The sequence below is a fragment of the Scaptodrosophila lebanonensis genome, unplaced genomic scaffold, assembly GCF_003285725.1.
Source record: "Scaptodrosophila lebanonensis strain 11010-0011.00,11010-0021.00 unplaced genomic scaffold, SlebRS2 tig00000001-arrow-pilon, whole genome shotgun sequence".
Lineage (NCBI taxonomy): Eukaryota > Metazoa > Arthropoda > Insecta > Diptera > Drosophilidae > Scaptodrosophila > Scaptodrosophila lebanonensis.
Window position 1 is genome coordinate 23,644,527 of NW_022060529.1, and position 27,973 is coordinate 23,672,499.

Genomic DNA, 27,973 nt, shown 5'->3' on the forward strand with positions numbered 1-27,973 from the left:
ATATACACTCACACACACAGACACCGACACCGACACACACCTACATAGAAACACATATGTACGAATACATAGTTGTTTTAAGAAGAAATGCTAAACATGTCGATAGAACCACAATGCGTTCACCCCAAACACATAGATATATACATATATATACATATATATCTGCACGTATGTATCGAAAAATACAATGCACCACCCACTCACACCCAAACATATACATACATATAAGTGAGCAGTAGTACTGATTTTTGTAGCTTGTCCCCCACCACCCATCGCTAGAGTGCGCAATCATTTTTTAGAAGCTCAAGCCTAGACGCTACACACACACACACACACACACACACATATTGGGCTTCGCATAAAGTGCATAATTAACTATTTCATAGCATTTTAATAAATACACAAACCTACAAGCAAACTACACTTTGTTCAAAATTTTGTAGAGTACACAAGAAAACAAAAAAAACAAAGAAACAAACAAAAACGGAAGATAATTAAAAGTGCAAGTATCGATGTAAGCCTAAGCCTCTGTCTTTTTAACAAGGACTAGTTGTACATACATACATACAAAATACAAAACTGAAGGATCACCGTTTCTAAAACACCCCAAACCCATACAATACATTTACACATAAACAATACAAATACAAATAATACAAATTAATTATGCAATCGTGTACGACGCGCCAAAATTCACTTCGAGCGAATAGTCAGCGTACAATTTGGATGGGCAGGAGTATTGGATCACCACCTCTAGTCGACACAAAGAGACTCTCCATAATGTTTCTTAATTCGTTATATTAGAATTTCACAAACTATCGGTTTCCTACACTACAACAAAAAAAGAAGGAGAAGAGAAGAAGGAATGAAATTACGGACCGAGGATATGGTTCCTACTTGCTCCTTGATTGAATTGCTTGCTCAATATGTACTTGTAGACCTCTTTCCCGGCACACACATTTTGTACGCTGCCATTCGCAAAAGGGGCGGGCGGTAGGTGTGGCTCCCCCTAACACGGCAATCAGTTGATTAAAATGATAACGCTAACACACAAAGTTCAACTTTAAAAATATGTATAAACAAATACAATATACATAATAATAATAATTATATACACACACACATACACACAAATGAAATGTGAATTGCATATTTTCCTGATTCATTTTTTCTAAACTAAGGTGTATATGCAAACGTATATAAAAACACAATATATTTTCCTAATAAAACAAAAAGATAACGAAATTCAAATCATATTTACAACAATGGTGTAAAGTCAAAGAAGTTAAAAGCAGCGTATTTTAATATATCTATGTAGTGCGTTTCTCGACTTTTGTTTAACAATTGAAAGTAAACTGTAATAGCGTTAAATGCAAATTAGCAAGCAACAGTGGAAATAACCATAACCGTTACAAAACTAAAACAATACAAAAAATCAACATGAGAATAATAAAATGCCGTAAAATGCAACAATTAGTTCCGTACCAAGCCACACACACAGTAAAATCAAATTTTGTTTCCATGTGAACAACAAACATTTTTAACGGCATTGATATACATTTTACATACTATACATATATGTATGTATGTATAAACAACAATAGCTGACCGCACGATTTGAGTCCGTATTCTAATCATAATATAATGCAAATCCCAAACCATGTTTAAACATTAAACAAATTCATTTCTAATATTTTAACGGAATGAAGTCGCGTGGCCAGCAATTGTTCATATAATTTTTAATATTTAAAAAAAAAACTAAATAGAAAACAAATACAGAATATATATAAAAAGTATCTTATTTACACAAGCTTTTTATATACATTAAATTACATATAAATAAAAGAAAAAGAAATTATGTGAAAAAGTAATTACACAAAATATATATACCAATAAAAAGTCTGCTTTTTGTGTTTTAATGACGAAAAAGTTGTTTGTACTGCCCTCTCTAAGCATTTAAATTTGCAACTGGCGCGCATTCCAATGTTGCCCCAAAGAGCAATAGTATAAAAGCAAAATAATCAGCTGCTTTTAGTATTTTTCATACAAAACTGGTACCTTTCCATCTACTACGGTCTCATTCGTGTGGTATTTAATTAGTTGTGTTTTATCTGTGTTATGTTGTATTGTATACAGATGAAGGTGAACCAAAACTTTAACGATTATGTTGAAATTATAAACAATTGAGAGTGTTTGTGCGCGCGCCAGTGCAATAATTATGCAAAAAGCAGCAACTGAGACGCCAATTACAACGGTGAAAGTATTGTTGTTGTGGATGTAAGCGTAATTCGGCTGCAACTCGACGTCGTCAACAGCGATCAATTTTCCAAAATAAAGACAGCCCAAAGTCAAAGTATACAAAGTATGCAAGAAATACCGTTTTATTTTTTTGCATATTTCAATTGCGTTTTATTTGCTGGCACGTCAATAAACTTGCAGTGAAAAAAGAAAGCGGAAGAGTTCAAGGAAAAGAAAGAAAGAAAGAAGGAAAATCTGCAGCAATGCAATGGCAATGAAGTGAAATTATGTAAAGAGCCAGCAGTGTGTGTGGTGTGGTGTGGTGTAAGTGCAATCATTTATAATAAGTAGAGTTCTTTAAAAAATAAAAAAAAAATACGCCGCAAGATAGCAATATAGATTAGAAATGCAGCGGAAAAATCGATGTGTGTGAAAATTTGCAATTGATGCAGTGGAGCAGGGGCGTGCATACATACATACATATGTATGTAGGAGTCTTTCGAGTGCGTGGGTGGCAGATGCAGAGGATTCGGCAGTAAAAGCCGCAGTAGCGTCATCAATCAACACTTAAATCAATATTTCTTATTTGATAATCAGCAATTTGCACATAAACTGCAATAATGCCCAATTAATGCCGCAGAAATTGATTACCAACACAGCAATTGGTTGCAGCAGCAACACCAGCAATAACATCATCAATTCAACATTGAAAAACGGTGCCTTGAAACATTTACAGAGCAGCGACAGCGAGCAAAAGAACACTGCAATTTCTTTGCACTTCTTTTTCTAAAAGGTAAGAAAAGACAAATGACCGTGTCGGCCATTTTTATTGCACATTCTTTTTGTATGCTTTCGGTTTAGTACACAAGGCCTTGCATCGTTGTCTTACGTGCAATTTTTATAATCAAGCAGTGAAATTGCTTTTAATTACTTTGAACTTTCTGTAAATCAATATATACATTCATATGTACATACATATGTGTATAACTCATCATATTTAATGCAGTTTTCTAAATATGATTTAGAACTTGTTTTTGTGCTCAGACACTGGCTTATGTAAACAAAGTTATACATACATACATACATATGTATGTACATACACAGGTACAATTCATACATACACATTCATACATACGTCATATGTACGTTTGTATGGCCATATGTACATACATACTATATGCGCACTTCTGTGTTCGTCATCTGGACTGCAAATGTTAATGATTTTATTTCACGTTTCATTAAGTTTATTTCATATCTCATTTGCTGTGTGCTGCGACACGCTGCATCAATACAGGCTCATACATACGTATTCTAAAATGTACGCGCGTATGTACACACATACATGCATAGATACATAACACACATTCATTTACATTCATATACATATGTACATACGTATGCACATATAGACTTATATGCATGTATGTATGTCTGTGCATTCATACCTTCAGCCAGTAGTCTTCGTTTTTAAACCCCCCACAATCATTGCTGCTGCTGTTATTGTTGTGATGTCTCTTCTTAATCAGCTGTGTATGTTGTTTGTGCGCAGCTCTGTTGTGGAGTCGATGCGCAGACAAAGAAACTGTTTACTGCCACTGCCAACAGCGACAGGGCAGCAAACGCAGGTCGGGAAGAGCGCGACTCCAACATCGTTCTGCTTTGTATCCTTGATTTCGTTTGTATTTGCGCTTTGGGTTCTTTTACTTTTTTGTTTCCTTTTCGCAGTTTCAACGACAGACAACAAAGAAAATTGTGTTGAAATGAATTATACGCTGCATGCCAGTGTATGCAAGCGTGTCTGTGTATGTGGGACTTATTTTTCTGCATAGTGTTGTTATATGAGGAGTCACACTCATATTTTGTTATTAGCATGCAACTTATTTGTACTACGTTTCGCTTTATGGCATGCAAATAAAATGCCCATATCCGTTAGACATCTGTAAACGTCTGCATTTGTCAACAAACGAAGTCTAAGACGCAGTTCGTTATAATCACCCCTACCCGTTCTTATTCAATACCTATGTAAGTGTTCCTATGTTTTTATATGAGTTAATAGATAATGCAAGGGTGGAGAGTGACGGTTTATTTTGTTTATACCGCAAACTACATTTTCATTTTAATTTGTTGTATCATCATATTCGTTCATCTGTATACTGTCCACTATTTTCTACGCAAACTTTCGGGCCTGTATTTTTATAGCCTGTACCCAAAGAGTGAAAGGCTATACTAGTTTTGTGCGCATGTATGTAACACACAGAAGGAGGCGTGGCAGACCCCACAAAGTATATATTCTTGATCAGGGTGACAAGCCGAGACTATATAGCCATGTCTGTCCATCCGTCCGTCTGTATGAGCGCAAGGATCTCAGAAGGTATAAGAGCTAGAATTACCAAACTTGGCATCCAGGTTCCCCTAAGCCCTAGGCAGGTCAAGTTTATTATTTTATTTTGATACACCTCCCCCCCCCACTCCCCCGCAATTCGTGATTTTTCTTATAACTTCCGTAATTCTTGGAATTTTGAAATCAATTTTGGTAGTTACATCCAGTTAGTGCTTATGTGTGCCAAGTTTCGTCATGATAGGTCAATTCTGAAGAAAGTTATAGCCATAAATAAACCGCTGCTCATGCGCTGCCCGCAGCTGTTGTTGTTATTGCTGCTTTGGTTCAACTTTGTGCTGCATACATACACCCATATAAACACGCATAGGTACGTGATGTAAATGTATGCTGTTAAAACTGAACATAAACAGGTATTCTAATTTAATTCAATTAATTAATTAATTTTTTTTAATAATTTAATTTTTTTTAAATTTTCCTTTTGGTGGAAAGTACAGGCTATTTTACTGTCGGGTTTGCTCGACTGTAGCGTTCTCTATTGTTATACATATACTTTTTACAATATTGCCCGAGCTTTTTTGAATAATTTATTTAGCAACTCTTCGATCTGAACAGCTTTAAGCATTCTTGCTATAGCTTTCCACTCATTTGTTACTTGAAAATGTTGGTCTGTGCGGTTAAGCCAAACATGGGTATACTACGATTGAAAAATGTGATGGCAAATTTGATCTCAATTTGATCTCTTTGATCTTGATCGTAAGGCGTATACCATAGATATTATATTTATGATGCATCATAAAAACAAACGAACTCAAGTTTTTTTCTCCTGCGCTGAATCCACATACACTCATTATTCAATTTTTTTCCAAAAATGAATTTTCTAGCTAGCTAGCAGCTAATTATACTTTGTACATGAAATGTACAAGAGTATATAAAGCTTGCGGGAGGTGAAAAAGGAGGCGCGGCTGACTCGTATATTCTTGGGCAGAATGACAAGACGAATCGATCTAGCCCTATCTGTCTGTCCGTCCGTATGACTATAGGAAATAGAGACATCAAATTTTATACGCAGATGCCCTACATATGTATGTGTGTACGCTATAAGAGCTTCTTTTATTTTTGTGATACTCCCCCCACTTCCCCCTATATAGGATTTACAGAAACGCCATTCGCATATCATCTATATTTCTGGCACTATAGGACTCCAAATTTGAGTCCAAGATGCCTTTTAGGAATACACAGAATATGTCTATGTATGTGTAAATGTGCAGTTACGAATACGAATACCCAAAGGAGTAAAATCGATGGAACAAATTTTTTTTTTAATTTCTATAATTAATCTACACATATGTACACAGTGTTTCAAAATCGAGACATCCGCCTTTAACTTCTCCACTAGTTTTTTTATTCACTTAATTTTATTGTTTGTTTATTATTATTATGCAAAAAAATCTTTTTTAATTAAGTAATTATATGTGTGATCTATTTACAATTTCAAACATATAAAAAAGAAAGAGATGCAAACTATTATACTATTCAAAAAGTTTTTTTTTACAAATTACTTACCTTAGGTTGATTGATTAATCGGTGTCATAATTTTTTGCTTAAATTTAAAAAAATTGGGAATTGTGTTTGTTTTTCTAATGCTTGTAAAGGCTTATAACTTTATAGTAGGAACTTCGTTGTAGTGAAACAACACTTATGATTCATCGCAAAATATGACATCATTCACATATCCATTCTGCTGTTCTAACAAATATCAAACGTTTATTTCTATGTAAGAGTAAATGGCTCTCGAAGAATGTTTGTTTCTCGGCCAAACCAAATGGTTTCTTAATAACCGTTCAGCTGGTTTTGATATTTTTTGGACTTTAGTCTATTTTTGTTTTTTGCCATAATATAGAAAATATTTCAGAGAGAAGTGTCCAAGTTCCTCGACTTATGATAAAAATATGTATACCATTTAGGTTGCTTCATAAGTTATTTAATTTATCCTACAAATGCAGTTCAAGTTTCATTTAGAACATGATTTGCGAAGCAATGGGTTAGTAGTTGCGGAATTGGATATTGTCGTTCAGTAGTCAATAGTCCAAACAATATTGAGATATTTAAAACATTTTTATACCCTGTACCCAAAGGGTACAAGGGTATATAAGTTTTGTGTGAGTGCACATGGAACACACAGAAGGAGGCTTGGTAGACCCCACAAAGTATATATATATTCTTGATCAGCATGACAAGCCGAGTCGATATAGCCATGTCCGTCTGTCTGTCTGTATGAACGCAAGGATCTCCGAAAGTATAAGAGCTAGAATAACCAAACTTGGTATACAGATTCTCCTGAGCCCGAGAAAGGACGAGTTTTTTCCCGATGCACCCCCCCACTCCCCCCCTATTCACGATTTTCTATAACTCCCGTAATTCTTGGAATTTTGAACTAAAATTTGATAGACACATCCAGTTAGTGATTATATATCCGTATACCAAGTTTCATTATGATAGAATGATCGAAAAAAAAGTTATAGCCATATAACCAGGCCCAATGCACACATACATACATATGTACAAGTACACAAACACGCATAAGGCACGATTCTGATGTAAATGTATGTAAGCATGCATGGAATATTTTATATTTAATTTAGTTAATTATTTAAATTAATTTAGTTAATTAATTTAATTAAATTAATTAATTAATTGAATTACTTTTTTGTGGGGTGGTACAGGGTATTTAAGCGTTGAGCCTGCTCGACTTTAGCATTCCTTTCTTGTTTATTGTATCTTCGAGGCGGAAGAGAGAGCAAACCCCCATTTATTCGTCATGTAAAAAAACTTTCTTGACAAACTGTATGTAACTATAATTATGTTGGCCTCCCCGGTAGAACCACCATCGTGAACCACGAACACTATTCGTAAAGTGTAAATTAAATGAGCTGCGTAAACATACTATATAAGGCAAGGGGCAAGTGCTCATGAAAACCTACCCACATCAGAGCAAGTAAGCGCACCGTGCCGTGGTCATGTCCAGCGATACCTCACATTACACACATGATTACGAGTATATGGGTTGCCCGTAAGTTCCCTGTAAACTCCAGCGTCCATTTGAACTTTTGCTCGGGTGAGTGGAACAAACGTTATATTACAAAGCATTAAAAAAATACGACTCTGTGCTCTATACCGCTACCATTATTGGCCTCATTTATAATTCACAGAGCAGAGCTGAGTTCAAGATGTTAATGGAAGCCCCAAACCGTTTTCCAAATTGTGCTTGTATGTATTTAAACATACTTTATATACTTGTATGTACATACTTGTATGTACATACTTGTATGTACATACTTGTATGTAGTTATTTATGCGCATCCTTCAAGTTTCGATCGCGCCTCTGCGCATTTCATAGAGTGCCCGATAATACAAAAGTCGACTAGCTTATCGCAAAACAAACACAACCAACCCGCAGCTCTTGTGGCTGTTATGGTTATTTTTTCAAATTTGTACGCATAATTATATGGGTCTGGGCCAGATAACAAACTTCATGATGAGCATAGAACGTCCGACATCTAACCTTATCAAACAGTCGGTCAACGTATTATCATTATCAGGCAAGCAATGCAACGCTGCCCAGGGTCATATTTTAAAATTTTTTAGCTGATAAAAAAGAAATTTATGCTACGGATGTACATATACTATACATACATACAAATATGTACCATCAACAATATTCATAAGTATAGTAACAAAAAGTGACAGTAAATCAATTTTTATGAAATATGTATGTACTAACAATATGATATTACTAGTTATGGGCTAAAGATTAATTAGATCGTTTTGAATTACACCCCTACTCTTTCCCACTTTTCAAAGTTTGGTGATTCAATTTCGTTTTTATAAATGTTAACACAAATTATTATATGGAACAGCCATACCTAGAAAAGTAAAAGGTTTAGTGCGAATGTATGTAAAACATAGGAGGAGCCTTGGCAGACCCCACAAAGTATACAAATTTTTGATATAAGTACATATGTACGGGTTATAAGTTTTTAATTTTATGAATGTCTCATTTATGTTAATATGTGGTTTAATTATTAAATTTGAATTCAAAATGATGTTATTTTTAAGTGGTTACTGTGTGTTTATTTTGTGTTTATTAATTGCATGATGTGCAACTCAAAGCGCAATTTTATTTTATGATTCTTGCCATCAGTTTCTTATTTACATGTATTATACCCTGCACCCATGTGGTCTACTATGCTAATGCGAATATATATTGCATATATGATATTCTAAGATATTTTAAGGGAGTGGGCGTTGCCTTCCCCTGACAAAAAAATGTCAAAATATAAAGTCCGACCACACATTCATTATAGGATTTGTCGATTTTTTTTTTTATCATATGCATAAATTATTATTTGAATGCATCGTGTATTATTTAATAAAAATGTTTATTTTTTGGACCCCCCTTGGAAAAAGCTGCGTACGCCCTTAAAGTAGTCACAATTTGTATGTGATGCACGTTTTAATGGCAGACCACAGAAAAACCACTTGGGAATTATAAATCAATGTATGCAGAATCAGCTTTGTTAGAAAACGGTGCTAAGTTTGCTTAAAAAATATTATCATTCACCGATTAGACTATTTTAGTGCAAAGTGACCAATTTTTTTTTATAGACTGACAGAGTTCACGCTAAATTTTCGGATGAGCAATTTCTTGATTGTACAATGTACAATGTTATATGTACATACATACATACAAGTACATACGTAGATTAAAATCTTCAATTATCTATCTATATGCAAACGGTGAGTAGGTTGCAAAATTCAAATTATTATCACAATTTATTAAAATAAATACTATAACTTATACTTGCAAAAAGTTGAGATGATAATGTGAGCATTTCAGGTAGGCTTAAAGCAAAAAACGGATCCAACGGGTCAACAAAGTGAACGCACTTAACTTGCCGTCCACAACATCCGCGCTTTGTCCTCCTGCGGGGCATTCACATTGTCTAACTGTTGACGCTCCGTTGCTGCAGACCGCCCACCAGAATTGCCTGTAATGGCTGCTTCAATGAATTTTAACAAGAGCTTCCTGAATTCTTAGTTTTGCGCGATGCGCAAAAAGCGACATCGATGTCATCAGCTCTGTCGGCAGACAAAGCGAAGAATATCGCTTGCAGCTCCTCCTACTCCCTCCCACAACAGACACCCGCATCAGACCGTCGACCAGTGCAGTGACCACCAACTACAACTGCACTCCTCTATCCTCCCCCTCTATCCTGCTTCTTTGCTCGTACTTGATGACATGCTACGCAATATGTATTTGAAAACTTTACTTCATTGTTTTTGTTCGATACTTGTGTGGTGTGGTAAACAGTTGCTAAGTGGAAGAGAGAACGAAAAAGACAAAGAGCGAGAGCGAGCACAGTGACCCCGCGCCATCGTTGCCGTCGCAGTTACCCCTCCAGTATTCCCACACCTCCTTTTGCGTTTCATTTTACGTTATTTTGTTTTTGGGTTGAATGACTTTGGACAACGTGAGCAAAAAAGCGTGTGCTCTGCGCTCCGAGCCATTGAACCCACGAAAATTTACACAGCTGATGGACGAACGTCAAGAGTTTGCCCGTAGGAGAGACGTCAAGGCAGTTTGCGTAGTTTAAGTCGTCTCGCCTCTGCAGGACTAGTCGCCCAGTCGCCTATTCGTCTGTTCCTGCTCCTTTGACAATTACACTCGGATTAGGGACTGAGGTTGTGAGGAATTTTGAGGGTTGTTGCACGCCAACTTTCGCTCGTCCCCTGTTTATTTGTTGTTGTTATTGTGACCGGGTTAGGTGGGGGGTGGCGTCGTCTAGATACACAAACACATACACGTATCTACATACATATGTGTACGTTTGTGTGTTAATATCTTGCATACCTAACTGCGCATATACATATGTACATACGTAGTATACATGCTTCTCACAAAGACTCCAATCACAATTGTTTTGATTGATTTTCCTGCAATGCTTGCTTTAGATTTGTACGCCACTTTATCGCTTTGCTACATTTTCATATTCCAGAAACAAATAAAAACCTTAGCACTCTGTTATTTTTGTAAATAAACTCGCACAAACGTATTTATGCATGTATAAGGGTGTGTGTGTGTGTGTGTGTGTGTGTGTGTGTGTATCGCTCGCTAAAGCGCTTTGTTTAGAATTTTTGTTGCTGCGTAGTTCAGTGATCATGTGGTTCTTGGGTCGCTAACGGAACGCTGCTCATCAGCCGCTTGGGGGCATTTCTTAATTGCATTCTATAGTTAGTCGGCTCTAAGAAGATCTTGCTGTTAACTAATTCGTGGAGTAAATAAAATATTTGTATTCTTTTTGGTTTTTAAGATACAGTTTCTCTTCTCGATATTGCAAAAATCCAGCTTTAGATTCTGACAGATTATTTCTTAAAGGCTTTATGATATAAGCAAATTAAATAAAGCTTATAGTCCAGCGATTAGGACAGTCTTTATACCAAGTTTGGTAAATGTGAGCTCATCAGTTGACGAAATCCATGAGTACATCCAGACAGACAGACGGAAGGACGGAAATGCTTAGATCGATTTCACTTCTGATAAAGAATATATGTATGTAATATACTTTATGGGGTCAGAAATGTTTTCTTTTGCCAGTTACATACAAGCCTAATACATACTCTAAAATACCCCAAGCCTCTAAACTACAAACGAAAATAAAAAGTTGCTTAAAATTTACTTTAAAAAAAAAAAAATAATAATAAGAATAATAATATATATTTCAACTCCGTATAGAGTTAAGCATCATCAACAACAACAGCTGCTGCGAAAGCATGGGCAGATCTTTACGTGAGGATGTACGTATAACCGGATATACAAAACTGAAAAATTGGTCCAGAAATTCCAATAATTATGAGAGTTCCGAAGTAACATACAAATACACAGTATATGGGGCCTTCTATAACATATAGTTGTATGATCTTTACTACCTAGATCATTAGTTTCCATCCGCAACAAATAAGACAAAAGCTTTCTAATATCTAACAAAACTCTTTAAGATTTATTTACAAATTTGGGCAGGAAGCTACATTTGCTGTAAAAGTTTCTTATAAAGATATCTGCTGCTTGGGTTTTTATATATAAGTATATGTAGATATAGGCGATGATTTTGCTCATCCTTTTAAATTTAACGGCGCGTGTGTGCGCAACGTTTGTTGGATTTATTTTTGCTTTCCGCCGCTTGCAAATGCGTCACTGCCAGCATTTGGCTTATAAATACTTCGACAAGCTGTTTATGTACATACGTGCTACCAAAAATGCTTAAACTCTGACTGCTCAAAAATGTAGCCCTTAAAGCATTTAACCTTCAGGCAGTCTTAAGGGTTTTTCGTTGTTTTTTGCACATCCAAATCTTAAAAAACTGGAAACACTTTTTATTTAAAAGCTAATTGCAAAGCAACTATTCCTTCAATTTTAGGCTTACGCTTTTAGTTTAGTAAACAAATTTAGATAAAATAATTGACTAGAAAAGAACTTGAACTAGCACGGCCTATTAAAGAAGAGTAATAATGTTGATGTATCAAATTAATAAATAAAACAAAAACATGCCGGCCAACAAAATTTCACATATTTAATAAGCTGCTCAAAAACAACTTTAAACGATTGCAACGATTACAATTGTGAGTTCCATTTCGAACAAATTGCAAGATTACTGTGGGAATTAGCGAATGTTTGCAATTACGTATAAATAATTTGAACCATTTCACATGGAAATACATATTGTAAAAAATTAAATTTGACACTTTACTAGCACAATACTGTATATAAGTTACATTTGATCTCAAAACATATCCACGAATTCAATAAAATTTCGTTATTATGGTATACTGTATGTATTGTACCTATTTATTACGAACTATTTAATTGATACTGTGGTTAAAAATGTCTTATTTCGTATTTAAATAGGTTATCAGCGATTAATAGTGCCACAATACACAACTATCGATTTCGATATAACTGCAAAAAATCGATAGGTTATCCAATGCTGAATACGTTCCAGTCGCATTAGAATCCTCGATATTGTGAAATACTTACTACAGAAGAGCTTAAACATTTGTGACATTTCTATGGGATATTCAACTATTTTGAATTGTTGGCCCACTACAGCTGGAACAAAGTCGCTTATTGCTCTATAGAGTTGTTAAAGAACTTTTTAAAAAATCTATTTAATCCACTTAAATCAAATTTTTAAGGCGAAATAAATTTTGTTTTATACACTAAACCAAATGTTAATTTATGTTAAAAAGTTAATGATATCCAGTCGATTAGATTATCCATTAATTTTTGTTGATGAGGAGATTGTCAGCTGAACATTCGTTCGGATTTCGATATGGGGATATCCATGGCCATATTCTTCATTTAAATTATATTAATACTAAAGTTTTCATAATGCGGCGTTTGATTGTAAAATGGAAATTCGTAAGTTATGCTGCCCCTCTGTAAACAAAAAGCAGCTCAACCCTTTCTCTTGTTATTTCTCTCGAAGCACTGAAATGGAACCATCGGCCCTTGGCTTGCGATAGAGTATTAAATAGATGGTTTCTCTCAAATGTTGGGTTCTATCTTGTCTTATGGAACTTTATAGGAGCTGTAGGCGAAAATGGAAGCACGTGCCGCCCAAATGTTCAAATACAAATGAACGAGACCTTGTGGAAACTTTGCCACACGCATGTATGTTTGTATGTATGTATGCACACGTGTGTACGTCTCTTAATAACAATTTCTCAATGTAGAGTATGTATGTGAAGCGAACTTTTGGAACCTACGCATTCTTTTGTAAAAATACCAGATATGTATGTTCATACAAATGTATGTGTAAACATATTTTGTTTAAATGTGTGTGTCAACATATTCTGTACGAATTCATGTATGTATGTATAGATTACATTGTTGTCTTTAAATATACAAAATGTGAGGGTTTGCAACTGTTTTATGTAAGACTGTCTGTCAGACAGTTGCCCAATCTATAAACGTCGTCGAAGTCGTTAACAAAATCCCATATGATTACAATACACTCTCATATATACATATGGTCATACATACATACATATGTATGTGTGTGTATACATGTGTCCGTGTAAACACTCGCACTCGACGTTTTCATCAATTGCGTTCTATCCAATTTCACATTTATAGCAACGTGTAGACCATAACAGAATAAACGCTGTAGTATTATTTATAAATTATGGTAAATAAATATAAACACAGACAGTCGCATACACCCGGACACAGACTTGTGCCACTACTCGCAATGTGTTCATAACGATAATGTTTAATAAATACCTTTATCATTTATGTAATATTATAATAATAATTGTGTTGCTGTTTCCTCTTTTAACCTAAAAACAAAAACACACATACATACATGCATAGATATCTGAGATAGTTTCGTAAGTGTTTCAACTGCTTTTATTATCAAAACAGCTGATCGCAGTGTCGGGGCAAAACAATTAATAATATGCTTATGTGTATGTGTCTGTTCGTGTGTACCTTTGTACAGATGTACGAGACCTACATACATACATATGTGTGTGTTTTTACTTCAAAACAACTGCGCACATACGCTCAGAGCTACCAGCTGGGGCTGAGCTGGTTTTGCGCTCTTTGTATCAACACCATTTCTCATCTGTGGCCAATATAGACAGCGAAAGAGAGGGAGAGAAATACCAAGGTACTAAGAGAGAGTCATCAAGGTACAAAGAAGTAAAGATAATGTATTGCGACCGGATGAGAATGGATATTGACGAAGGCCACTTGTGATCTTCTAATACTGACGTACATAAATAATTAGAAAATGATGTATTGATTTAATGTGTTGCTCCACTAAATGTTTAAAATGTGGGTCTTTTGTGACCTTTCTAGTTGGAGTATTTTATGTATGAATGTGTTTATATGTGCCATACATTTTGAGTCATTAGTTTTAGCATTTTAGCTAAGGCAGGCTTTCGTTTTATTCTTTCGTTCAAGAAAGCAACAAAATACTAAATACAAACTAAGAAATGCAAACACCTATTTCTTAATAAATAAATAAACAATTGAAAGAATATTAATTGATTTTTTAAATTACCTGTAATTGTAATGAGCAATAGCCGTTATTGGTTTAATGCAGTTTATATAAAGTAAGCAAATTGAACGAATATACCTTCACACGTTGGGTTATCTGTTGATTATTCTTTCTGGCTTATGTGCGTCAATAAAAGCAAAACGTCGAACCCATTAATGCACTACCTTCTCTCATAATACCTATTGCATTGGCGCTCTCTGTTTAAATTCGTGGCTAATTTTTGGGAATTATTTAGCGAATACATATTTGGTATGCTGGAACAGAGGAATAGGTAAATGTAACAAATGGTTAATGTACATACATACAAGTATGTATGTATAAACATTTATACATAAGTGTACCCACTATGAAATATATAGATAACTACACTTCACATAATTTCCACATGATTCCGCTTAATTTGAGTTACTTGTAAGTTCATAGCGGAACTTGTCAAATAAAAAGCTTTTAATTGTGCGGCGACAACGCAAAGTCAAACGACATTCGTCATATTTGGCCTGAGGACCGAACGGACTGGGTTTTTTTGTTTTGTTTTTCTACTTCCCTCCCCTCTTCAACCATTCGTCGGCGAGCCTGACCGCTTGCTGACGTCTTAGGCGGCCCGTCAGCTGTGAAGTACGGCGGTACCTTTTCTTTTTTGTATCAGAGTCGTAAGTGCGCGATGTTGTTGTTGTTTAGCATGGAAAATTTTTGAAACTACCTGCAGTTGAAGCTTGTTTTTTTGTGGGACAACCCTGAATATGTATTAATACATATGTATATATGTACATATGTGTATACTTTTCGTGCATAGTGTAAGATAAAGGTGAAGAAACCTGTAAATATTTGATTAAAAACAGACGGTTTTTTCATTAGTGTGAGAACTCTCGATTGGGGACAAAACAAAGGTTCTATCTGCATTCATTTCAACAGAATTATGTACGTGAAAGGCTCCAAATGGCATGTAGACAATGGCTTACAAGGTATCTTTCTTTCCTGTTTGAGGCGCAGGACTATTTCAGACCAGACGGCGCAGTTTCTTTGTTGTCTTGTCTTTGTTGCCAATTCTGCATCTCTTGTATGTATATGTATGCATGTAATAATAATAATTCCACATTTCATGCCCATTTACATTATGGTCATACATATGTATGTGTGTGTATTAATTTACAAACATGTATGTATGTGTACTATCTAAATTTATGTACACACATGAATTAATTTACAAATATTTTTATGTTAAATTCATCACAAACGGCGCATGCGTTTTTCATTGTTTACTGCTCCCTAACAAGCCTGCCAACAAGTACACTAACACATATGTACATATATGTAATTGTTTTCTTATATACATATGTATGTACATAAATTATACATAGTGTAATGTGCAATTTATACAAGGAGAAACCAACAACAGCAATGAACGACAACCAATAGCTCCTACCTAGTCATATCAAACATATGGAAACGGGTTCACTTTTCAGCTGTATATATGTGTGTGTGTGTGTGTATATTGTGTTCGTGTATATGAGCGCGCGTCGTCTCCATTGCTGCTCGTCTTTTGTTATTAAATCGCCATCATGAGCCACAAATTGTTTCCCCCATTTACTGCTATATCGCATACATATACATATGTATACTTTGGAATACATATGTATGTATTTATCTGTGGGACGCATATGTTTTTCTGCCCTCTCTCGCAATCAGTTGAAATTCCATATGATTTTTGTATACATACAAACCCCCTCTCCACAGCCTGCTGCTGCAACATGTCGTCCAGTACATCGCTCGCAACATGTTGCCGATGAGAAGACACCTAACGCAGGCAGCCAACGAGCAAGCACAATACAAAAACTTTGCCAAAACTAGCAAAATGTACGACGTAGTTTCCATGCACACGTGTACATAACACATTACATAGTCTGTAAAGTACATACATATATACATAAATTGTTTTTATAAAGTATATAAGGCGCACACTGGCAAACAACGCAGCACACAAAGTATATTTATTTATATACATACACACATATGTACCTATACTTTACTGTATATGTGCATACATACTTACAGTATCTGGCGGGTGCTCGTGGCTCGCTCAGCTGTTTTAGAAAGTTAAGTGTTGAGTTGCCTGCCTCGCTCGCAGCAGAGCAAGTTCGTTCATTCAAGCAGAGACAGCGCAAGCGACAACATCTCACTGCGACGGAAACGCGCGAGCAACAGAAGCAAACAGAGCGCAAAGAGACAAAGTAAAAAATAAATATTGTGTGTGGCTGTGGCTGTTTGGCCAGTTAGTAGTGAAGGCTACCAAAAACGGAGGCTAAAGTACAAAAGACACAAATCAAACACCAAATAATATAAACTCGTTAAAATCTGGTCCATTATTTCAGACAAGTTGCAGGAATCTTGTTGCTCCTCGCGAATCCGCTACCAGTGTTTGTTTTCCTTTTTTGTGTTCAATTATTTATGTGCAAGTGAAGACATACAAAAATCCATATGTACATCAATTGAAATTTGATTTTTATACTCAGATACACTGCCTCACATACATATACATATATACTTTTTTGCGTGCATGTGTGTGTAGAGACGAAGAGACGATCGACAATCTTCTTTTTCAATTCAATACAAGTTGAAAACGCAACGCGAATCCGTTGAAAATTCAAATGCTGCTACATCCACATTTGGGTTGCTGCCGCTGTCAACATTGTTGTTGCTGTTGCCAACCACCGAGAACTACACTTGCAGAACGAAAAGAGCAGCAGCCGCAACAGCAACGTTTGCAGAGGCGACAAAAAAACCGTAGCAGAAGTTGAGTGATGCGGAAAGTGAAATGAAATGAACAGTTAGACGCAATTTTACTCCTGGTTTTGAATTTGTGTGAAAAAAGCAACGAATTGCTCGAAATTCAAATTGAAAAGCTCAGCGTTTGTCCAAAGTCTTGAGAAAGGTACGTAATTATTACACTTAAAAACTCATAATATGGACGTACATACATACAAATGTATGTATGTATGTATGCTTGTAAGTGCTCGTCAAACTGTGACGTTGGCCACTCAGCTGTGCAGTGAGCGCTGCGCATGTGTTGGTGACGTAATGCGCAACAACAAAATTGCTGTCATACATACTTACAAAAGCATGGCAAACTGCTGAAGCTTGGCCACCCACACACAAGCACAAACTCAATTTATAGAAACAGTGCAAAGTTGAATAATTGAAGATCGCCAATACGTGTAGATATGTAGATATTTTTTAACATGTATACATACATCTATATTAGCTTTGGCAATTTAGGAGACAATACGACGCCCCCTTAACGTTGTATAAAACACACATACATTTGTAAACACAAATATTAAATACGTGTACATACATACATACATATGTATGCATATGCATGTATGGAAGTAATACTCAAAAGCAAATCAAATGTTGCTTCGCATTGCTTTGTGGGTGTGCGTGCGTTGGCTTATTTGTTCGCCACGCTCATGCTCTTGTTCTCACTAAGTGACTGTCTCTCCACTCCCCCAAATTGCACCCATGTGATTATATACATACATGCATATAAACATACATGTACACATACTTACATGTGTGTGTTAGTGTGTCTTGTTATGCCAACGCACCCATATGCATACGTTTGAAGTCAGGAAAATTCAACTTTTGAGTTCTCTTTTTTTAAATGTAATTGACACACATTTTCTAATTGTGGCGTGAAGCCAACGCTTGCTGTTGTTGTTGTTGTTGTGCCCCCACACGCCACACATAAACACATTCATACATACATATGTATGTATGTATGTATGTACGTACAACTGCTTGCATTTAAATGTATGTTTGTCATAGGGGTCGGGCAACGTGGGGCATACGTTGAGTGTTTAATTTGATACTAAGTGCTGAATATTTTTCAAGATTTGTCAAAATTTGTAGACCATTGAAACCATTGTAAGCCATTTAATTCTTCTTTTTATATGTGAATACCAAGATCACGCGACTATACAAACACACATAATAAGCTCGCTATCATAACATAACATTTTGAGAATTTTGAATGAAAATAAGACAATTTAGGCAATATATATATACCACATATTATATTGAAATAAAAATGCTTTGGCTTAAACTGATTTGATCCGAACGAAATCCAGTTGGCAGAATCAATATTGGCATTGGGCAGCTGTTAAACACGGCAATTGTAGCGCACAGGTGCCACAAAACCAATCTAAAACAGAAACAAAAAGATTGGGAATTAGCTTGCAGCTCATACATCAATAAAATCATGTTTCAGGCATTACCTTACAGCCGAGCTGAGTTCGTGACTGAATCTTTTGGTTATTGGCCAGCGATATTGTGAATCATATGGCGCGTCAGTTAGTCGAACGTAAAGGAAGGTCTATTTCTATTTTCCAGTTGAGCATGTCGCGACTGCTCCCTAAAAGCTTTACGACGCAATTGAGTTGTGCTTTTATTTCACTTATTAAATTGAAACAATTTTCCACTAAATAGTATACCAATGAAATTATTATCAGATGATATCAAATCATATTTCAGCTGAAAAATTAATCGCTTACTATCTTATATAAAGGTATACATACATATTTAAAAGACTAATTAAACTGACCCTAATGCAAAGCAAGCCAGGCTAATGACACGCCTTGCGCCTTTCATATTAAATTAAAATTAATTACAAGCCCTTCCAACTAATTCAGCAAAAATAATGACAGCGACTCGATTCAAGCAATTTACCCTTATCTATACATTGTATGTATGTATGTCTATGTGTAATATACATGTATGTATATACCCATACGAGTTTGTTCCATTGTGTGCTTTCGTCAAAGCTTTCACTGAATGTAAGCTAACTAAGTTGCTTTGTGTACATAAATATTGGTCTGTATGTATGTATGTTTGCACTTACATAAGTGAAAGCATCGAACGCGTCTATGTATCTCATAGCTAACCAAATGCCATAAATAGCCAATTTGAAACCAAAAAAGAGACAATTCGTTACAAAGACAAAGCAATTTCAAAAGCAAAACAGCCGTTTGGTTGAGAAACAGCTGTTCTTCTAATTTATAGATGTATGCATGCATGCATGTGTGTGTTCAAATTAACATTCTCTTTACATGCAAATGCTGATTTACATTCATTTTACCTACCAATGTACAATAATTGATTAAAAGACTTCCCGTCAAAAAGAATTCGCATGTCATTTAATACGTACGCGCTCGAAATGTAAATGTTGCACAAGCTACTGAGAGGAAAAAGCACGTAAGCGGGTGGGTCAGTAATCGGAGAGCGAGAAGTTAAGAGAATGCAAGATAATGTGTAAAGACTGAAGTATAAAAAGAAGTTTCTTGTGGAGTAGTAAAAATAAAACTTTTATAAAAATACAAATAAAATGCAGGAGGCTGGCATGCAGGCATAATACATGCATATATGTATGTATGTATATGTACATATGTACGTGCTGTTGCTCGGTCATTTGCTTTTCTTTTACGCGTTTCTTCAACTCTGTGACTGCGACTGTGGCCGCATCAGCGACAGCTGCGTCTCAGCATGCGTGCGAGCAAATTTTGCTCCCATTTTGCAACTACCAACATCTTGCGCCCCAACGCCCGCATCCATCCAGCTGCCAATCGTCGGAGTCGTGCAACTCTACCATAAGGCAGAACATTTTTTGGTTAAAAATAAAGCGTGTGCCGAGTCAGCAAAGAAGCAATAAGAAAAGAAAAAGACCAAAACCAATACAAAGTCCTGCTATGGTCCCTCTTCTTGCTATAGACAGGGGAGTGTATGTGTATGTTCGGTGCTCACTCATACAGAGGTTTGCCTTTGCCCCAAACTCATGTTCCCCCGTTTGTGGGAGAGAGATGCTCACGTGCTGCTCACATTACAGAGGCATGCAAGGCAAACAGCCAGTGGAAGATACACAAAAAAAAACTTACACGTGCACAACCACAAGAGCGTAAGAGAATAACAAAATACCATAACTAGCCTGAGTTTGTTTACAATATTTGATTTTGTTTTTGCTTTTTTGTTTTTATTTACTGCGCACATATGAATAGCGCTCGCTCTTGCTGTTACTGTGTTAGTTACTGCAAAACAGAGAATGGGAGAGCAGAGAGAGAGAGAGAGAGAGAGAGAGAGAGAGTGAGCGAGCGAGCGCAGACCATGTAACATTTCTGATGGCGTTGTGTAAGATGGAACAGGGTGTCTGTTTGGTGTTATAATTACGCTTTATCTTTGCAATTTGTAACAATGTTGCTCAATCAAATAACAACAGTGCCGTCTGTTTCAAAATTAACTCATGGCTTTATTTGTAGCACTTAAACACCTTGGTGTTACAAACTCTATATACATAGGTATATATATGTATGTACGAGATATGTATGTATGTACATATGTAAGAAATTATATATGGTGTACTAAAAAGTGTAGATAATGAGAGTGACATTGAACAATCATTTTTTGTATAGTACTTGTATATCTTTGTGAGTTTGCCACTTGTCTTTCTACATGGGTACCGAATATAATTTATAATCCCCTTCAGATATATATATATATATTTTTGCATCGCTTTTTAATTAAACACGTTTTTCTCTCCCACTCTTCTTTAATTGCAGCAGAAGGCAAAATAATGGAATTTTAACAGGTCCCGAAAGGTAAGTTGTGCTCCATGTTTTGTTGAACTTAATGCCTTTTTTTTCGAAATTACTGTTTGAGTAGAATTTGACGTAAATAGCAATTAAATGCAAAATAAAAGAAGCGTCTAAATTATTTTGGTGATGGGAATCCGCTGATTTAAATATTATTTCGGAAAAACACGGATGTTGTTAAAAGCCTTTTATTTACTTCATAGATGTTTTGAAATTCTAACCTTACATTACAAAAATAATAATTACGGCGCACAATCCGTAGGTTCATTATGTTGTGGCTGGGAGAGACATCCAATATATAACCCAAGTGAAAAGCAAATCCAAATCCAAAATGTGACCTTCCTACATAGCTAGGCATGCCATTTCGAACGAATTGGCGCGCGCTCAGCTGTAAAAAGCACGAGAGGGTCGCAATACATGCATACCTATGTATGTACATACATAAATAAATACATGCATTTATGTACTAACAAATATGTCGAGGCATTATGGGCATTTGTGAGGCCGACGTCGAGGTCAAAGCGGTTACAAAAGCTATTGTTTGATTAAACGCATCTAAGTATATAAGTTAACAAGTATCTATACACATGCATACGAATGTACGAGTATGTATGTACAAGTATGTATTTATTTCTGTACGTAAGCCCGCATAAAAAGTGTGTTCATCAAAAAGACAACATTCAACTTATCTTAATCAGAGTCAGATGCTTCGGTTGTTGTTCACTTCCGCCTTTTATGACACATTTTGCTCAAGCCATGTGTCCACGTCTCTCAATAAATAACAGCAAATAAATGCACACAATTACCATGCCACTGCTTTGATGACGCATCGGGGGGCACGACTGAGGGAAACACACATGCATGCATATAAAAGCATATACGACCTGGTTATATGTACATACATACATACATGAGATTTCCATATGTACTTACCTAGAGTCATTGAGCAAATTATTGCTTGGCTGACAAAGACAAAGACAATTAGCTGACTAAGAGGGGGGTATACTCTTTCTGTTAGCGTTGGCGCATTTCATAACCAAAGGGGAGCAATGCCAGCCACAAGAAAGTTGGCAACAACAAAGAAAAATCATTCAGGACACACAGTGGTAAAAACGAGGAAAAAATTAATCAAATTTTTACAAATTCGGATCAATCTTATTTTTTAATTATTCCATTTGTGATATCACATCAACTATTACTTATGTTAATATGAAGAGCAATTGGACATTGAGGCCGAAATAAGGTAAATTGATAAAAAGTTAAATCCGTAGGGAATCTTAAATTCTATTTTTGTGCAGAATATAATGTATTGACGTTTTAAATTATACTGTTTTAAGATACTTCGCAGTTTCCTACTGTAAGAAGAATAATGTTCAATTAGTTGGACCTCATAAATTGTTACAAATTTAATATTTAATTTATGTGCTGGTTTCAAACTACTACTTCCAACACTTAGTGTTCAATTCCCCAAATTGACTTTAGGGAAGAAAAAATATTCAGTTCGTCCCACTGTGCAGTTTGTCTGTCTATCCACGAGGGAAGCAACAAATTCAAATGCACGACCCAAGTAAAGGAAAGGCAGCAAGACGAACTTGTTTTCAAAGTTGCAACATTTTTGCTTTTATTTACCGAGCAGTGGCAACAATAACGACAGCGCAGCTAAACGGAAACGGGTTTCTTGGAGGCTGCAAATAAAAAAATATAAAAAAAAAATTAAAAGACAACTAATCAACCGCCATCTAGCGTTGGGGTTGGGCACTTGCTAGTTTGGTTTGGCGGGCCTTTCACTGTCCAGAGTTTACGAAACTCAAAATCAAGAAAAGTCGCAGACGCCGTGCATGCACATTGTATCTGCATTGTATGTATGATTGCATATGTACATACATACATATGTATGTATGTATGAGCATGTAACAAATGCAATGTGCGTCAATTGGCAGTGTTTCGCAAAATGCACACATGCTGAGCAAAAATATTGAACAATCGAAAGCAAGCCAAGGACGTCCGCTTGCAAAATGAAATTAGTTCAACAAAACGTACTCCGCTGTTCTGCCGCTCGCCCCCTTTCCGCAAACGGTCTCCTTCCTTTAATCACTCACGCGCTCGTTGAAGGCAGAACATTCGGCTTGGAAATTTGGTATATAAATCAAAGTTGAATTTATTATTTATAAAAAATTCATAAGAGCTAAAACTCAGTGAACTGCAACAATATAAAAGTAAAATTTAATACTTCGCCAAGTCATCAGTCTCTCACACGACTGATCTACACACTCCCTCACTCTGCTGCTCTCTCTTCCATTTCAAAATAGCAGCGGATTCGCTCTGCCTTAAAGGCCAGCCCCAGTGCCTCATTCTGCTATGTCTATGTTAATGTTGCCGTTTTTTCTTTGCCAGTCCAAAAATAAATTAAAAGAAACAGCTAAATAAATTAACATATGTATATGCATACATACGGCATTCTGTGCACATAATGTAATTAAATATTATTAAACTCTAACACGCTCAGTTATGTATTATTGTTGCTATTACGTTCGTTCGCTTGCCCTCTTTTTCGATACAAGTTTTTATTTTTTTGTTGATTGTATCTTTTTGTACGTATATGTATATTTGCATGTTTCGATGTGTGCGTGTTTATATTTTTCTATAGCCAAGCAGCACCAGCTGAAAATTGCCCATTGTGGGCCAAGTCTATTTGTGTGTATCTGTGTGTGTTGTTGCGAGCGCGACGCAATAAACAATAATATACACAAACATACATGCATACACATACATACATATGTACAAGCTCAAACATTGCCAACTGATTACGCGCAGACACAACACAGCACAGCACAAATCATATGTTTTTCTAACAACACTGCTCTCAGACGTGCGCGCATACATACATACATACATGCATATACATAGGCTGTTTTGTATTTGTATGAGTCGCGCGCGCCAGTTAAATATTGTGTATGCAGGTCAAGAAGAAACGCAAAAACAAAACCAAAAGTAAAGACAAACATGTTTACAAGCTGAGAGCATGAGCGTGGGAGCGGGAGCGACAGCGAGAGCGCGTACTTGCTGCGGGAGAGCGTTTGTTTGTACCTTGCCTTTTTTGGTGTTAGCAACATGTTGCCAATTGATGTGGAATTGGCACAAACATGTTGCGTGCGCGTATTGTGCACTGCATTTTAACAGCTGTTTTATGTATGTACATGCATACATATACATACATCCATACTTATATTAAGTGCACGTGGGTGTGTGAGTGTGTTTTTGTTTATACTCGTTGCTGTATAAAGACTCTGTTGCTAAGCGGGCTTTTATACCATGCGATTCAAGGGTTGCGACTAAGCAAAAACATTTAATAAGTGTGTACTTAACATAACGAGCTCCTCGCAATTTGACGCTTAAATAAGAACGACCTTGGATAAGGTTTTAAAAAGTTGTGCTTTGTAAAAGTGAATAGTTTACTTCCATAATATACTTACTTGCCTGTATATTTGTATATACGAGTGAGTGAGCATGTATGGACGCATACATATGTTAGGATAAGCTTGGCTTACTGTACGCTCACATGCCATAAATGACGTCACGTCTGTAGATAATTCTTGGCTTGTACATATGTATTTATGTGTATAATGTGATCGTTGGTAACCGAGGCAAGATTTGTGTTGCCAAATGCATGTGTTTGTATGTATAGTACATGCATACGTAGACGTCGCTGCTGTTAAGTAACGACCTGGTTTGATTATTTGGGGCCACATTGAGGCCGTGTCAGTGTGTCGCATTACGGCCAGGCTCTGGGCAATTGTTACAATTGTTTCCACAGACAACATGTACTTCCGCATAAGCGGATGAGGTCACAAGGATGCACATACTATATACTTGTATGTATACATAGAAAAAGTAAACCGTGTCAGGTACATATGCAATAGTAATACATAGACTTATGTATATACATGGGACACCAGACTTTACATAAGACATAGTACATAGTAGCATGGCATGCGAGTGAAAGACCTTCAGCAGCACCATAAACCAAATGCATTGCGTTTTAATTGAATTTGATGCGATTGTGATGTTATGGCAGTGGGAGGCAAGGCGGCATACAGGGTGGTGTTCAGTTATACGTGTGTGTGTGTGTGTGTGCATGTGTGTGTGGGCTGCACATGCCAACGTTGACCTCGTTTCATAAACGTTGACATTCAAACTGCATTTTTTTATATCTTTGTGCCACTATAGCCTTGAGGGTGGTGTGGGTGGTTGTGGGTGGCTGTGTGGACGGGCGTACTTGGACAAGTGCACTTGAGTGTAGCTTATTTGAGCAGCAATCTTTGAGCTGTTGTCAAGCGCCCGCAGTAAGAGCACAGTGTCCGATTCGAAAGGTAGTTAAAAGTCTTGCGAGGAATCAAGAGTTGGTTATACCTCGATGAGTATCTTACAGACATTTAGTTCCTTTGTGCATTTTGTATTAATATATAAACATACATACATATTCTTGATCCGTCATAGGAACAAAATAACTAATCACTACAAATTTCATTGAACTATTATTGATGTGCAGAAAACTATTCGAAATATTCTTGAAAACAATTTGTTTGATAAATCATAAGACATTTTGAAAGTTGTTAACATTTTTAAGAAATGATAATAGTAACTAAGAAAGTAACACCAATTAGTTAATTTTGCTAAAAAGAAGCAATTGTTCCTTTATTAAATTAAAATGTGTGCATATTGTTCTTCAGAAACAATTTGAAATTCTGAGATTTAATTTCAAATTCTTGACACGGAAGAATGTCTTGATGTGTTACCAATTCTAAACGCTTATTTCAATGACTCTGTGTAAAACTTGTTCTAAAGTCAATCTAGAATGGTGGATCCTTTTTAATAGTTCTAATTAAATCTCTCGGTAAGTGGGCATATTTTTGAGGAGAAACATGTAACTGGTGTAATTGTTTATACAAAAAGGTGCTTATATTTAAAATATGACAAGGATTATCATAAAATAAACGTTTTACTCTTGGGCTTTCAAAACTTATAATTAGAGAAAATGCAAATATTTGCATTTAACAGAATACATTACAAAAATATTAATTCGTATTGGCTTATACTTGTAATACAAAGATGTGGTTATAGACTCAGCCTTTAGCTCCCTATTCACTTGGGAGTAAGTAAATTTGTCTTATGCTATTTAGATAGGGTGAAATTGTCAATTAGATTCCGTCATATCTGGAAATAAGTAATCGGAACTTTTGCTAATTATCGCTCTCTGGTTTCTTCTCTTGCAGTGTGTACTTCTGTTGCAGGCAGGCGTGAGTAGCCAAGAAGCAACTAACACCAGCAGCAGCAGTCGTAGCATCAGCAAGCAACATCCAGTAGTGTTGGGGAGAAGGGGGAGAAAGACACACCATGATACCCACGACCGTGACAAACTCGCCGCCTTCCGCCAGCGTGGCTCAGAATGGAGCCACTGCCATTGGGGGAGCTGGAGCAGCTGGCACTTCGGCGACCACAACTCAAACCAACTACAGCTCCATAGTGCTCGGTCTGGCCTCGTTGATACTGGAAGGGCGCTCCTTAGCGGATGATGAATACCAACAGCATCAGCAGACGCCACCATTGGCCGCGTCGACCCTTCCGTCTCAGCAGGTTCGTAGGACGCAACGCACTCGCGATTGGCTGGAGCAGCAAGCAGTTGGAAGTGTGGGTGGTCGCTCCTCGCCACGTCCCTCCACTTCGCGCGCCACTCTCATCAGTGGTTCGGGCTCGACGACGGCGGCTCAGCGCGTCATTAACATAACAACGAATCCCTATGCCATGTCGACGCCACTGCCATCTTATGGATATGCGGCTGGTGCCAGCTCTGCGGCCAGCTCGGCGGAGAATACGAGCAGCACACATCGGCGTTGGACACAGAAGCTGTGTCAGTTGCGTCAGGTGTCGCCGGCAGCTCAGACCATGAGTGCCGAGCCAGAACTGGTGGCACTAGCCATGAATCAGCTGAACAGTGAGACACATGGTGGTGGTGGTGGAGATTTTGAGATTGTGCGCCGCGTAATGCTGAATCGTTCTAGTGGCAATGCCACTGCCAACACCAGTGCGGCGTCCTCGCCGGGCTCTGGTTCTGGGGACAATATTCTTCACTCGCTTCAGTCACTGGCTACCACCTGTCTGCGTGGAGGTCCGGCTGCCGTGGAGCATACACTACAGACGCGCAATTTGAATTTGGCCTTCAACTCCTCCTCCTTCTACACAACACCACCGGGAGCAGCGGTGGCCAGTGGTGGTTCCAGCGGATACTCGCCGCAATATCGAAACCCCAATTTCTTGGATTTCTCCAGGACTAGATCGGAGGTGCCGAGTGTTTCGACTCGCAGCGGCACACCGAGATCAAAAGAATCACCAGCAGCTGGAACAACACCACAACCAACAACAGAAGCAGTAGCATCAACAGGAGCACCAGCACCAGCAGCAGCAGCCACTGCCAACACACGGCCCAAACACGGGCCACACTGTGATCAGTTCCTCAGAAAGATGGGTCTCGCCAAGGGAGAGGCCGCCGATGCTGAGGAGCACATCTGTGATATGTCATACGTAAACGGTTATACCGTGAGTAGTGCTATCATGTCACCCCAATTATGAGTTCCCAG

The 27,973-nt window shown here is 37.0% G+C and overlaps 1 protein-coding gene across 4 annotated transcripts in view; it reads left to right on the forward strand.

The window, feature by feature from the left end:
- The first annotated feature begins 2,162 nt into the window (after positions 1 to 2,162).
- LOC115623216 overlaps positions 2,163 to 27,973 on the forward strand; it is a 30,319-nt gene continuing 4,508 nt past the window's right edge. Inside the window, exons 1-3 of one of the 4 annotated variants that reach the window (XM_030517465.1) lie at positions 2,163 to 3,031; positions 21,306 to 21,344; positions 26,612 to 27,932. In XM_030517465.1, the coding sequence (XP_030373325.1) occupies positions 26,733 to 27,932 (1,200 nt within the window). In that variant the 5' untranslated portion in view covers positions 2,163 to 3,031; positions 21,306 to 21,344; positions 26,612 to 26,732. Of the gene's footprint in view, positions 3,032 to 16,869; positions 17,630 to 21,305; positions 21,345 to 26,611; positions 27,933 to 27,973 lie in introns of those variants that run through there. The other 3 variants (XM_030517475.1, XM_030517457.1, XM_030517482.1) reach the window with 3 other exon arrangements.